This window comes from Agelaius phoeniceus, chromosome 9, assembly GCF_051311805.1.
Source record: "Agelaius phoeniceus isolate bAgePho1 chromosome 9, bAgePho1.hap1, whole genome shotgun sequence".
Classification (NCBI taxonomy): domain Eukaryota; kingdom Metazoa; phylum Chordata; class Aves; order Passeriformes; family Icteridae; genus Agelaius; species Agelaius phoeniceus.
In genome coordinates, this window is record NC_135273.1 from 23,987,533 (window position 1) to 24,001,945 (window position 14,413).

At 38.8% G+C, this 14,413-nt stretch overlaps 1 protein-coding gene and 1 long non-coding RNA gene across 12 annotated transcripts in view; one reads left to right on the top strand and one right to left on the bottom strand.

Moving 5' to 3' along the window:
• ZMIZ1 (zinc finger MIZ-type containing 1) overlaps positions 1-5,731 on the top strand; it is a 339,116-nt gene extending 333,385 nt beyond the window's left edge. For all 10 annotated transcript variants that reach the window (XM_077183273.1, XM_077183272.1, XM_077183278.1 and 7 more), the window contains one exon: positions 1,271-5,731. In XM_077183273.1, the coding sequence (XP_077039388.1) occupies positions 1,271-1,378 (108 nt within the window). In that variant the 3' untranslated portion in view covers positions 1,379-5,731. The remainder of the gene's footprint in view (positions 1-1,270) is intronic.
• Positions 1,119-14,287, bottom strand: LOC143694777 (uncharacterized). Of its 2 annotated transcripts, none has more exons than XR_013183478.1 (4): positions 14,260-14,287; positions 9,174-9,378; positions 6,431-6,652; positions 1,119-1,546 (listed from the first exon to the last, which is right to left on the bottom strand). It is a non-coding gene; the product is annotated as an uncharacterized LOC143694777 (long non-coding RNA). The 2 variants fall into 2 exon arrangements; XR_013183479.1 differs by lacking the exon at positions 14,260-14,287 and adding an exon at positions 14,076-14,232.
• Positions 14,288-14,413: the final 126 nt, after the last annotated feature.

Genomic DNA, 14,413 nt, shown 5'->3' on the forward strand with positions numbered 1-14,413 from the left:
TGCTTAGAAAGCAGTAAACTTTTTTTGGCATTTCATGTTTAACTTACTGAAAAATTTGTTCATCCATATAATGTTAGAAGATGAAGTTTCATTTGCACAAGAGTAATAGAAGCATGTAAATACAGTATTTATTTGTTAAATTGAAGTGGTCAAGCTTTTGGTTTTATAATATTTGAAAACACTGAACAACTTAAAATTAATTTCATGTACCTACTATTAAGTTTGTTAAAATAGTCCATATTTTTCTGTCTTTAAAACAATGCAGAACATAAAAGGGCTTTATTACAAACTGTTCCCTGCAATTTTTTATAAATGACACTTTTATATTTGCCTAGGAAAGGGCGAGATGCATTGTAGAGCAGAAAACATTGCCTGATGCACAACCCAGGAGTTACAATGTGCTTGTCATCTGTCAGATCAAAAAGAATGTGTTGTGATGGTTTATTTCCATTTTCATGGAAATACAAATTGAATACCCATAGCTATTCATTTTGATACTTTAAAGCACTGTGCAGAATAGGTCATCTTCTGTTGGATGGAGTGTTACACCTGTGACCCTTTAAAATGTCTGGAATTGCATGTAATGCTGTAGTCAAGTAAGTACTTCCAACCACTGTAAACTCCTGCCACAGAAAGGAGAAGGACCCACCCAGCTGCCTTGCCACTCCTCTCTCCATCCTCCTCCTTAATTGTTTTTTTTTTTCCACTTTCCCTGATTTGTTGGTTGCTTTAACCCTGGGTGAGTTCCTTGGTCACTGTCCCAGAGCTTAGATCAGTGCACTGAGGAGTTACTGGGGGTGAGCAAAGGACAAGGCTGCCTCCTTCTGTAGAGTTGCAGGCTCTGGATGGCCATCAAACTGATGTGTGAGAGCCAGACAAACCTTGGTCCATCTGCCTTAAAGCTCAAATATGGATTACTCAAAGTGCTTGTTTCAAATGCTTATGCAGTGTCTTATAGGAAACATCCATAATGAGCATTTATCCAGAAGGTTTTGTCAGCATCACGAGCCAGGCTGATGATGGGGAGGTTTGAGAAACCCTAACTGAGATGATAATGTAATTCACAGGTGAAAACTGAGTCACAGAGACTTTCACAAGCAATTGGATACTGCATCATCTGAGGGTGTTAGGCTTGTGACACTGCCTTCTGTTTTATTTGGATATATTGTTATGAAAACCAGATTCCAGGAATGTGTGGTGCTTAATCCCTTTCTTTTCTCAGTTGTGTTTCTGTTATCTGTAATTTTTATTTTATCTTTGTATTTTATAGCTGCTTCCAGAACTCACAAATCCAGATGAGCTGCTTTCATACCTGGATCCTCCTGATTTGCCAAGCAATAGCAATGATGACCTTCTGTCTCTCTTTGAGAACAACTGAAACCATATGTATTCTCCCATCCTTTTCACTTGTTCACACGTGTGTGGCTGCACAGCGAGGAATCTTAACACTCCTTTTCCACAAGAGAAGAAAAAAACCTCACAACTCGATCCAATGGTGCACTCCCTGCTTTCTTCATCTCAGAACTGCTTTTGTTAGCTTCAAAGACTGCGAAAGTGATGGGAGAAAATAATACAAAAGTTAAATAAATGCAGTAATCTCCGAGTCTGCCGTGCTACATGTGACAAAGAAGCATAGACAGTTGTGCAGCTATTGGAAACCCCATTTGGTGTTCATCCTCTAGAGAGAGAGTTCTGTGATAAACATAGTGTGAAGTATCTTGGCAAAACCGAATCTTGGCAAGGGAAGAAAAATCAACAGAATGGAACTGTCTTTAATTGACCTGTCTCAGAGTGTCTTTACAATGCTTGTTCTTCCATTTTTTTGAAACTGTATCTCCCTCTACCCCACCTCTCCTCTGCCCCCCTCCAGCCATGGGTTTGCCTTGGAATAATTGTCTTGGCCACACACAAAATGAAAAAAATACCTACAAAGCTCAAAAAAGCACAAATCCTACAGTCAAGTGGCAGAGTTAGGGATGACACACAGGCCTGTCAGAGGGAGCCAGCAGTGTAGCTAATGCCACTCCAGTAACGGAGTCCTGAGCTCTGCAGGCTGCGGCCGTGGGTGTTGGGATTTCTGCAAGCGCAGGGATCTTTACCATCTCTTTACAGAGGATTCCTCTGGCCCAGCACACAGATTGGAAGCACCCAGGAAAATTTTTCTTAAAGTTTGCAATGTTAGGGATTTTTGTGATTTGGTTTCAAATCAGTACCATTTCTGACTGCATTAACATCCAGCTGTAGAGATTGCTGTAATAGATCTTTTTGCCATGTATGCCATACATAATGGAAAAGAGAGGGAAGGGGGATGCAAACCAAACTGTTCCTGATTATTACCTACAGCCTTTGGTGCCCCAAGAGTTTGTGTCACTGTCTGTACTGCACAATGCATAGTAAGACAAGCTGGGTTGAAGGCAGCGAGGAAATCATTGCAGGATGGAGGGAGAGTAACATCATTTTCTGCATAATTATTTTTAATAATCAGCTTGAGAAGGGGCATTGACATTGGACAGACGTCTTACAGCTTCATTTTAGTTTTGCTTTGCATTCTGTTTTCGTGACTGTTACAGATACTTCTGCCTTTTCCTTTTCTCCTCCTTCAGTTTAAACTTCTTTTTTTAAACTTGGGCTGCTGGGATGAGCTCTTTCTTCTGAAGGACCGAGTGTGGGGAGAATAAGTACCTGTCAGTAGATTGCTACTGCCCTCAAGAGACCCTGCTGCCACAATTACTGTCTTGCCCCTGTGATCTTTGCTTCTCGTGTGGTTGCTGCTCCTGCATGAGCTTCCTATTGCTTCTGTGCCCATTTCTGTGCTCTTTGTCTCTCTCTCTCTCTTATAAATGATGTACAGTAGCTGTGTAAGAAGTGCATGTGTGCCAACTTTGCCCTCGTGGTGCAACATTTCAGCTTTTCCCCACTGTACAGTTACTGGTTTTGTTTCTTTTGATACTAAAGCATATTTGACCCTACTCCTTTTCCTCTTCCCAAATCCAATCAAACACCCTTCACTTGCTCGCCACAATGCGTTTTAAACTGAAGTGCCAGGCAAAATTTTGTTTGTTCCTGTCAGTTTGACTAGATAGCTTCCTAGCCCTCTGTGTTTAGTTTGCAATGCTGTAAATGGCATGCTCTGTGCTTACGACTCTGGATTTGCTTTCCTCACCAAAGTCATATTTGTAAATTCTCTGCATTTTTTGTTTTATTTTGCTCTTTTTGTTAACATTTCCCACTACTGCTGTACATGCGTTGTGGTATATATATGCTAGTCAGCAGCACCTTGCTGTAGATATTAAAGGAAATGGCGGTTTAGTTCTTTTATTTTCCAGTAGGAGTATTGAATCTGTCAAACGTATTATGTAGAAATGGTCCCACACTTATATTTTTCCTCTTTCAAGTTTTTTTAAGAAAGGCGCTGTTCATTATGCAAAATCAATTATTTTAAGAATTGCTATTGTAAATATCTTTGTGAATATTTTAGTATCGTCTTTGATAATATTCAACATTTTCATGATCTGGTTATACTTTTGCTGGTGTTTTTAAATACCTTGTCTGAAGAAGAATATGGGTCCTTTTTTAAAAAAGAAAATTGAGGGTTCTTTAACAGAATAAGGGAGTTGGGTTTTGGGTTTTTTTTCCCCCTATTTTCTTTTGGTAAGTTAGCCCAAATTTCATATCCATTTATGTGATGAATGAATTGATACATCAAGCAGTACCTGGATAATCAGGGCCCAGCTCTGTCACAGAAACATAATTGTGTTTGCCTAGGGAAAAAGTGATTGCCTAGGAAAAAAGTAACCCCAAGTGATCAACCGGTGTTCATTGACTGTGGGTGATCATGAGCTGGTAATGGCAGAGTTTGTTCATTTGCCCAAGTGAGCAGAACACATAGGACCATCTGTCTGACCAGGTAAAGATGCACTAAGGCAAGCAGCAAATCTGTATGGTACCGTATTTATATCGCTGTACTGGTGCTCCAGTCTCTGAAACTGGGGCAAAGACACTTAGGGATGTTGGTGGGTGGGGGAGGGAAACAGTATAGTATATTTTATTCTGCTTAGAAGTGTCTTTTTTCTTATGTAGGCTTGACAACCTGTAGAGGATCTGTGCAGAATATTAAAGATACCTTGGTGTAATACATGGTAATATGGTTGTGGTGTGGTGCTGCTATCACACAATTTCTAGGAAAGACCATTGTTCAGTTACTGATACAGATGTGTTGTGTAGCCATTTTCCTGTAGTAGTTTCACCCTGGTTTTTTGCTGCATTTTTTATATAGGTCTGGAAGTCATGTGCAGAGGTGGCTAATGATAAACTGACTTTATGCCCTTAGAGTTAGTTTTTTTCTGTTTGGGGGCTAAGTTCCTTAAGCCATAGGTTTGGGAATAAAGATTTCTCACTATTAGTTGGAACTGGTTGCTCTGATTTATTTAATTGACTCTATTTCATGTTTCATTCTCCACTGTTTCCTGAGCAGCTAAGTTAGTCACCTAAAATGAATTTTCTCTTAAACACAATATTAGTATTTTAAGCCAGGTATGTTAAGGATTGACCTTTTGCTAACTGCTAGTATTTAAAATGTATCATTTAAAAGTACCTGTTGGAAAGCATAAAGGGAAAAAAAAAGCCCCATAGATATTAGCAATATGTTTGGAGCAGTGTTGGCATCTGCTTTGTACAGTAATAGATAATTGAAGCGGACAGTTGACATCTTTAAACTTACAGAAATGTTTGGTTTCTAAGCAGAACTTAAAAAAGAAAGTACAATTTTTACCCATCACCCAAACGTTGGACATTTGAGACAGTTTTAAAATTTACCTGTCAACTGAAATCAGGTACTGTATAGGGAAGTCACTATGAAAAAGCTTCTGAAAATTTAGTTATTTTTTTATCTGTTCACTGCCGTACTAAAGTTTAGAGAAAAAAACCTAGCAAATAGGGTAATCACAGTCATTTCTTTTAAAGCTTAATTATTATATGAGATTCCAGTAGTATTTTTCTTCTTTTTTTTTTGTTTGTTTACCTTTTAATCGTTTCCCTATGGAAGTTCATCTGGGAAAGAACCCACAGAGATCTACAGTTCTGCTGCCAAGACATTATTATAGGACTGACAGTACACGCCAGTGTCTGCAGCGGAGACTCAAGGGACAGCTGTACATATGTAAATGACAAATAGAGACATGTTAACAGAAATGCATTCATTTTCCTTGGAATGTGCATTGTTTTTATTTCGCAGGAAAAAAAAGCTTGAAGCTCCATCTTATGTGGAAAATGAATCCTGTTTGTTAGCGTTTGTGGAGTCTCAGCATTTGTTCCACTTTCACTTCTGTAATATACTCTGATCCTTTGTTTTGTTTTGTTTTATCTACATGTAATATTTAGCTTACGTGTACTAGTCTATCACCTGTGTATTTTTAGGGTGCTACAGAAATAATGAAGAAAAATACGGGGATTAAAAAAAAAAAAAAAATTGTAACCAAATTCATACTTTGTACAATTTTTGATATCACGATCAGAGGAGAATTAAAAAAAAAAAAGTACAATCTGAGGTAACATGCAAAAATGGCCATTGTCTTTGTTTGTACATTGTATGTACAGTACAATGCAATCATTTCATACTTTAAACTGGTCAGAAAAAATAATTGTGATTTTTAGTCTTGCGAAACTGTATGTAGTTAGATGATGTGACAACCTAATATTTATCTAATAAATATGTATTCAGATGAAACCTGTATATTAGGTGTTCATGTGGTTATTTTGTATTTAAAGATCAAATTATTTGACTATTGCTAGACATTTATATACTCTGTTGTAACACTGAAGTATTCTCATTTGCTCATGTTAAATTTCTTTTCCTAAATAAATTTGCAAAATTAAGGTCTGACTAATTGGCAGCTGCTTTGTAAATTTTGAGTTTCATTTTGGAACCATGAACTTCCCCTTTGCACTCCCTGGTTTGAGTTAATGTGGAAGTCAGTTGCATGAGGTGTACCTTTTATCAGAGCAGGACTCGGTGAAGGAAGGGAAAGGTGGGAACCACCCTGGAGACCAAAGATAAAAGAAAAGATTATGAATGCAAATATGGGATCACACAGAAAAATGTCCCTGCCAAGCAAGGCATTGGTAACTTGTTGTTCAGTATGCAGGGCACTGCCTCTCTCCCAGACAAGTAATAATTACTTTGAAATTAAGTCTTTATGTGATATGAATAAGAGGAAAGGATGTCTTCTCTCTGGAATTGGCACATGTGGAGATATTAAACAACCAGCACCTTTGTTTTAAATTCTTCCAAATTTGATAGTTTTCTTTCAATTGGAACCTGTTAATAAAGTGAAATTAGACAATTTTTTTTCTTAATGCATCTCCATTTAAAGTTGAAGCATTTGGTTTCTAAATGCAACCTATGAGTTACAAATCTGCTTAATTTACCTACCTGTTCAGCTGTAAGCAGCCTGAATGGTGACACAAGGAATACTCATAGGATATCAGCAACACACACAGGTCCTGTCCTGGTGGAGTTCTGCACTGAATGGAGCCACAGCCATCACTGCATCTGAGAACTTGGGTTAACCGATCTACTGAGTACCTCTGGATTTGCAGATGGCATTTCTGAAGGTGTTTAGGCAGAACCCACCTTTGAAATACATTCAAATACCTGGGAACAAACAACCATTTCACAATATGAGTATCTATCTATCGATGCAAGCACTTATAGCAATTATTCCACACCTCCACAAGGGCACTAGTCTTTGTTGATTGAGATACACACACTTTATGTGTATATATATATGTGTGTGTGTGTATATATATGTATGTATAAATCTAGAGATTTATTTTCTGTAATTGGGAAAAATAATTTGGTTTTGACTCTGAATTTCTGCCTTCCTTGGTGGCACTACCCATTCCAGTGGAGTTTTTTAGGATAACGTAATAGAACGAAGTTACTGTGAACACTGTAGTGAATGAAAAAGTATTTATCCATTTCAGCCCATAATTAATAACTGTTTTGGTTTTGGTATTGTTTTCCTGGAAGCTCCCTAGAAGTGTCAACAAGACGTAGTGCAAACTGACTTTGGTACTGTACAGCTGGAGGAAAACTCGTGATGTCCCTAAGCACTGTTCATTTTTCAAGCTTCCTTTGAAGTCTGCAGAGGCTGCAACAATCCTGAAAGTGGTATTTCTCCCAGCTGTCACCTGAGGACCCCAGGCTAGGTAAGATGTGTGTATACAGTTGCTGCTGGTGTCTCCTGCCCCATGTCTTGGCAGTGTGTTCTGTGTGTCATGCACTCTGCTTCCAGAGAGCCACCTACACAAGTATCTGTCTGTGACTTCTCTGTTAATCCACATGCTAATCAATTGTTGAACAACTTCAGAACAAGCTTATTTCCCTGCATTTCTTCTCTGCTCTTCCTCATCAGTATGGATCTCTGATTCATGTTATTTTGTTTATGCACATTATGTTCTGTTGCCATGCACTTGACCATGCTTTTTACAGGAGTAACACATTGAAAACAATTAGGAATGTGGAAGGGGGACAGACCCCTTGTCTCTTTTCTGCTTGGACAATGGGGATGGAGTCCTGTGCATAGAGCTGTTTGCTTTCATGTAAAGTAACCTAGTCAGCATATAAAGCAGCTGTACAACTCTCACCTGATATTCTATATATAATTCTTTAATTTGTTATTCTTCTCTGTTTCCCTTTAAAATGAAAGAATGTGGTTTTTACATTTGTGTGCCTAATCTTATATTTGTATGTGTAATTAACCAGAATTCACTTCTCTTTTATCTGCTTAAATTCCACATCTGTACAAATCTTTCTGCATTATGAACTTCCAGTCATGAACCCTTCTTTTTTACAGTTTTAATTATTACTGATGTGTCACCTTATTACAGTTTTCCACTTTATGTCACCAAAATCCTACTGACTCTTATGTAGGATACTGTTCCTAATATCTGTCATTGCATCAATGCACTACTCATATTTGTACTGTCTAAAAAGAACACAAGAGTTTTCTTGTCTCACGCAGACCACCGAAAGCTTCTGCTGAGATATCTTGTTTCCATCAGTCTACAGAATTTTCCAGGGGAATATAAAAGTGGCCCCCAAGGAACCTGATCAATGATGCAATTTTGTTTGTAAAGCAAGCAGCCAGCAATTAGGTCACAGCTCGTGCAGGCTGTGTTAGCACACAGCGTGGCTGCCAGGCTGGTTTGCCATGTAGCTCATCCGCATTTCCAGGTACTCCTTGCCTAGTCCATAATTGGTTTCCTATAATTTAAGTACAGCCTTCTGTTAAAACCCTTCCCTTTCATGGACTAGATGAGATAAGGCTCTTTCCCCTGTCTGTAGAATATGTCTACTTGGTCTGCCCAGTATCTTTCCAAGTACTCAACTCACTGTGCTTTTTGATAGATCCAGTCACACACAGCAAAGTTAATACTACTGTTTACCACTCCTAAATACATTGGCTTCTCTGCACCTTTTTGGGGCTATCAGACATCCTAAGAGGTATATTTAGGATTATCAATTATGATTTTCCCCTAGGTCAGAGTTATTTTTAATTCAGTTTTACAGTTTAGACTTTCCAGTTTGTCCATAGCTGTTTCATGATGCTGGTTGCTTTACATTTTGCTAAAATATTCTGGTACATTTAATTTGTCGCCTTGGTCTCATATGAAGACATTGATTATTGGGAACACAGACACAGGTTGCTAATTTTAAGAAATTTTAACTAGTTAAACATTAGAAAAAGATAATTGTTTTATATTTTGGTTTGCAAAAATAATTGAAATTCACTATATTTATTTAATAAATGCTGGAGTTGAAATCTGAGTATGTTTTTAATGCATATTTAAATTTATTCAATTTTTTTAATATTTCAAAATTATAATCAGTGCTCCCTTTCCTTACTTATGTGTTTCTCAGAATGTATGTTTTTACGACATGGAAAATCGGCAAATTTTACACATTTACACATCTGGTGAGCTTCCTAGTTAGTGACTGGCAGTTCATAAAGTCATTCAGAATACATTCCTTCACAGTAACTCCTAGCAGTTTTCCTTTCCAAGTTATGAATGATGTTCCCTCTGGGAAGAAGCATGGCTTCCATTGCCACTATCAAACTGATGACAAAATGTGCAGAAATGCCACTGAGTCAGAGAAGAGAATTTCTTACCCTTAGCTTCAGAATAATTCACCAAACACTTCATTATCCAGAGGTGATGTTCTTGGACTGTAAATGTGACACATGCTAATTTGCATCTGACAACCTGAGCTCAGCTGGTGGAACATTGTGTGTTCAGGTGATGGCCACGCACAGTTATGTCATACAAGGACGTCATCAGGTTCCATGCTAACTCATGTAGTACTGCTGGTACATGCTGAAAGGAAGCAAAGCTTTCAGTAGGGAAATGGCAAAAAAGCAGAGAAGAATCTCAAATTCTGTGTGGTGAGGTTGCTCCAGCAGAGTTGTTTGTTACAGAATAACTGGTGGAATTTTAGAATTAGTTTAGAGCAGACAGGATAATTTATCTTGCACAAGGTACAAAGACAGCTGTTACCTCAAAGATATGCTATACAAAATGCATATTATATCTATATTATGCATATAAATATAGGTATATATCTGTATTATATATATATCTCTATATATTAGATATATATTTATAGATTGGGACACGAGACAAATGCAAAGAAAACCCAAGTCTTTACCAGGCAGCTGATGAAAGCTCCAGTCTTATCTTACTCATACAGCATGAAGTATCATGACTAACCAATTCTTAAAGTATTTCTGATACTATTCCCTAATTACTTGTTCCTCAGAGCAGAGGTGGTAAATTAACTTAACTGATCCCTGTAAATTTCAAGTTGTGTTACAATTGAAATTTCTGTGGTTTTAGAGGTAGAAGGGCTCCTGTAACTCTTAATACTGCTTTTTAAGTATGCAGGGTCTCTCCCACCCACAGGCAGAACCACCTATTGATGTCCTGAAGATTTGTGAGGCCACTGGGAGTAGTAGCTGCATTTTTCCTAGAATCTAAAACCAGGCATTTTAAATGTCCGAAGTGCTTTGCCAGGCTGATGTGATCTATCTGTTGGCAGCTGTTGCAGTGTATGGACAGCATTCTGGGCACTGCATAGAGGCACTGTGACACATCAGCAGCGGGCTGCCATGCATTATGCAGGGAGATTGAGTAATGAATTCCGGGCAAGCAATGTCACTCAGAAGTTCTGAAATGAAAATGCTAATCACAGCTGTAAAGAGCATGAGTGGATTGAGGTTTTTCTTGTATGACTATTTGTAGGTAATTAGAATGAAGTCCTGTGGGGAAACTGCTCCTTTAAGTACAATGTGTGCTGGAGAGAATGTTCACGTAGTGAGCTGAATTACTACAAGTTCCTAAGAGGAAACCTGGATCAGGGGAAATATTTATTAGCATTTTTTCTTTTTATCCTTAAGTGTACCCATGTGGCCACTCTATGCCCTTTGAGCTCTTGTATAGTTTAATTTCACACTGCAATCACTTAGTGCAATGGAGGTGTTTCACCATCTCCCCCACTCCAATCCCCATTCATAAATAAATGCATATCACAGACAGAGATCACAGAGTTCCTTTCCAGCTCTTCACTCATCTTCCAGCTTAGCCAAAACCTTGAAGAAAATATTAAGCTGAGTCTTTTGAAGTGCCACACATCCAGGCTCTACAGGTGGAGAGTGGAAATGCCCACTGCAAATTCCTGCTCTCCTCACTTAAAATCAAGCTGAGTACCTGTATGACCTCTCCTTATTCTAACAGTCCTGATTAGCAGAGTCCTTGAGATAACCATGTCCCATATGTGCATTCATTCTTATGAATGTCAGAACCAGTATCATGGGAACTCCCTGTATCACAGTATCAAGTGATGTTCCTGTGCAATGCACTTAATGGTAGATTGCTCCAGCCTGTATTTGAGATTTTATTGGCATGGTCCAAGTACACAGCCCCATGAAGAGCATATCAAAATGGGCCACAGACCATTCTGAGTTCCATATGGTTGGATTCTTGCAGTAGGGAGATTGCAAACTGCAATCTTATCACATCTGCCAACAGCATCAATCCGAGATTAACAATTAACCCACATTCCTGTGTCACAAATGAGCAGGCATGCAGCTGGACAGTTAGAATCAGGAATGCATATCACCTTTTTATCTGTGCACTGCATTTCAAGATCCTTCAAATCAAAATTCCCAAATTTTAGGTCACCTTTCAAGCATTTAGTCCTTCTGTTTCTTTGGAAGAGCCACTTGACCGCTCTTACTGTTTCCTGGCTATCTTGGCACAGTGGTGGTAATATTTAATCAGTTACTGAACAGCATTTATGAAGACTTTCAAGTTGTAAGTAATATAGCAGCATGAAATGCTGTTATTGTATCATTCAAGGTTCTTTTTCCTGTACAGAAATTTCTCAGCTACAACATAAGAAGGGTCCTTTGGTAGGTGGTTTTTAAAATTTAGAAACTGATTTCAAAAGGGCCCTCCTTGTTTATCCATCTCTAACTTCTGTGTAATTTTGGGGGAAGGGAGAAAGGATGATGAAACCTGTAAGGGCAGGTACCCATATCCATGAGAGCTCTGCTGAAGCAGCTCTTCTGACTTTTGTCTGCACCCCTGCTCTGTTGCCTATGTAGTTAATGTGGGGTGCACTCATTTTCCAGCTCAATGCACTTATCCCCTGCCACATGTTGCAGAGTTTCAATGATGAACAAGTCTACAAATGGATGTGTTCAAAGCTCCCCTAAAATTGTATCAGTTTGCTGAGGTAGCTCTAAGCCTCATTTGGCAGTGATATAGTGGCCTTGGACAGTTTTTGGAGATCTTTTTCTGTCCTTCTTGGAAAGTGACCTCTGTAATTCACAAGTTCTTAGTCAAGCTGTCTGAATGAGCTGTAATTCATCTGACTCTGCAGGAGTAGACTATAACAAGTGATTTAGTAGCTCTGTTGCATAAACCTAGAGATAATAATTCAGTCCATATTCTCAAATACAAAAATCGCTGCTGTTTTGTCTTCTCACCAAGGCCTGCAAATGAGAAAAACTCTGCTGTTTGCTCTACCAAAGATGTCTGTGAACTCTGCTGAGCAAAAAGCTGTTTCACTGTGTTTCCCAAGTGTGACACAAGATGGTATTTTCTTTTGCTCATCTTTTGTCTTGTTTATTAAATAACAAATCCTTCAGGGCCAGAACTGTCTGTTTTTCTAGGTATAAACAGAACAATTTTGATTTGGGCTTCTAGTGGCTACTTCAATTAAAACATTATTAAAAAGGAGTATGAGGTTTTTTACTAGAATATTGGTTGATGATTAGATTAACAGAAGTCAAAATTTACCAAAAATAGACTTGAAGCTGAGAAGATATAACAAGCTAGGTAGAAGTGCTGATTTAGATCCTATTTAAAAAAACCCAAACAAACAAACAAAAAAACAAACAAAAAACCTTAAGGTTATTGGCAAAGAAATAGAAAATACCAGCATGGCATTGTATGCACAAAGTCATTGTTCATCCTTATCTTGAATACTGTGCAAAGCTCCTTTTATCCCAAAAATCTGTAAGAGTGGAACAGCTCAGAGAAGGATAATAAAGATGATCCAAAGACATGGAAGAGCTTTGTTATAAATAATAATTGAGTTAGCTTTGATTCTTCAGTCTTGAAATGAGAAAAGAGCTGTAGGTCTTTATGACAAAGATAGATACCAAACAATTAGTCTCCTCCAGCACAAGAAGTAAGGCACATTGATGAAGGCAACTGGAGCAATAGTCAAACAGACTCTTGTGCTCTGAGCAGCAGGCCTGTGGAAGGGCAGCTTCCAGTTCATCACCAAGGAAGCTGCTGATTTAAAACCCGTCCAATGAGTGGATAAGTACATGGGAACAACAACAACAACAACAAAAAAAAAGATGGCTACATACCAAAGCCAGCTTAGGAAGTTCTCTGGAGTGAAAGCAGTATCAGGTTGAAAGCATACTGGTCTATAATACACCCCTCTCCCCCATTTTCACTCCTCCTTAGGCATTTCTGGGGAGCCTCAGGACAAGATGGACCTTTTAACATAGCATTATATGGTTCTGTAGTTACAGAGTGTGGTACCTGCTATAGTCATTCTTACAGCATCAGCAGTTAAGGGTCTCTCTGGAGCATGTGCCTGAAAAATGGTGTTAGTCTAGGATTTCTCAGTTGTTTGTAATTGCACATTATAGTCTAGCCCTGATCTTTGTGGCAGTACCTTGACTGACAGCTTTCTGTTTATTCAGTGAATGTTACCAATGAAGGCTCTTTTAGCTGCTTGACACAAAGAACTTAGGTGGGATTGAAAGTTTACTATTCCTCATGTAGGGGCTGTATGATTCTGTTCTACTGTATCACAGTATTTGTATGATTCTGTTATACTGTATTACACTACTACATTACTGTAAACTTCATTAAAATAACTCTAATTTATAATACAAGAAACATTGTCCTCTTATTGCAGGGTTCCATACTGTTGTCTCTTTATCACAAAAGTTCCATACCTTCTTGGTCTTTCTCGTGGGCAGCTCCTCAGAGCACTGACTCTCTCTTCTTCACAAAGCAGCCAACTGACTCCAGCTCCCCTCTCACCCAGCCACCCCACTCTTTTATAGCATCTTCTTCTCATTGGTTACACCTGTGGCCTGTTAAAGTCAGGCCTGCTCCTGATCTTTGATAATTGGCCCAGCTGCAACTCCTTAGGGGCAAGATTACTTTCTACACTATCTTTATTTTCTTATATTCTATCCTCCTACAAAGAAATGTAAAAAGTATTAGAATTATGTTTGATTTTCTTTCTTTTTTTTTTTTGATATCTTATGGCATTAAGAATTTGAAGAACTTTTGGAAGTACTTATACCTGAAATCAGGATGGAAACTGGAAAATTCAAAATAATATCTAAAAAGTAATATCAATGTGTACTGAGTACTTTCATCTAAGTTGCTAAATTAAGAAAACTTAAAATTATATGTGTTGTTATTTTCATATAAAACACGAACGATATTTCACTACATTAAACCGGGACTGCTATTACCGTAATCCCCGGGGCAGGTTTGCGGCCCAAGCGCAGGCGGGCTCCGGAGCGCTGCTGAGCGCACGACCGGGGCTGCGCTGCGGAGTGACTCAGGGACACCCGCGTTTTGAGACGCGTCAGTGCCGAAACTCCCGGGATGCTGCCCGTGACTCCCGTGCCCCCGCTGATCCCAATTATCCCGCACCTGTGACAGCTGCGCCGCCTTCCCCGCCTCTCCGGAGCCATTGTGTAGAATGATGAAATTTTAGAAACTTCCCCGTCTCTGTTGGGGTAACGGAGCTGTGAGGAAATGTGCAAAAAACCCTAAAAAGCCCCACACGCAAACGGACAAACGAGAT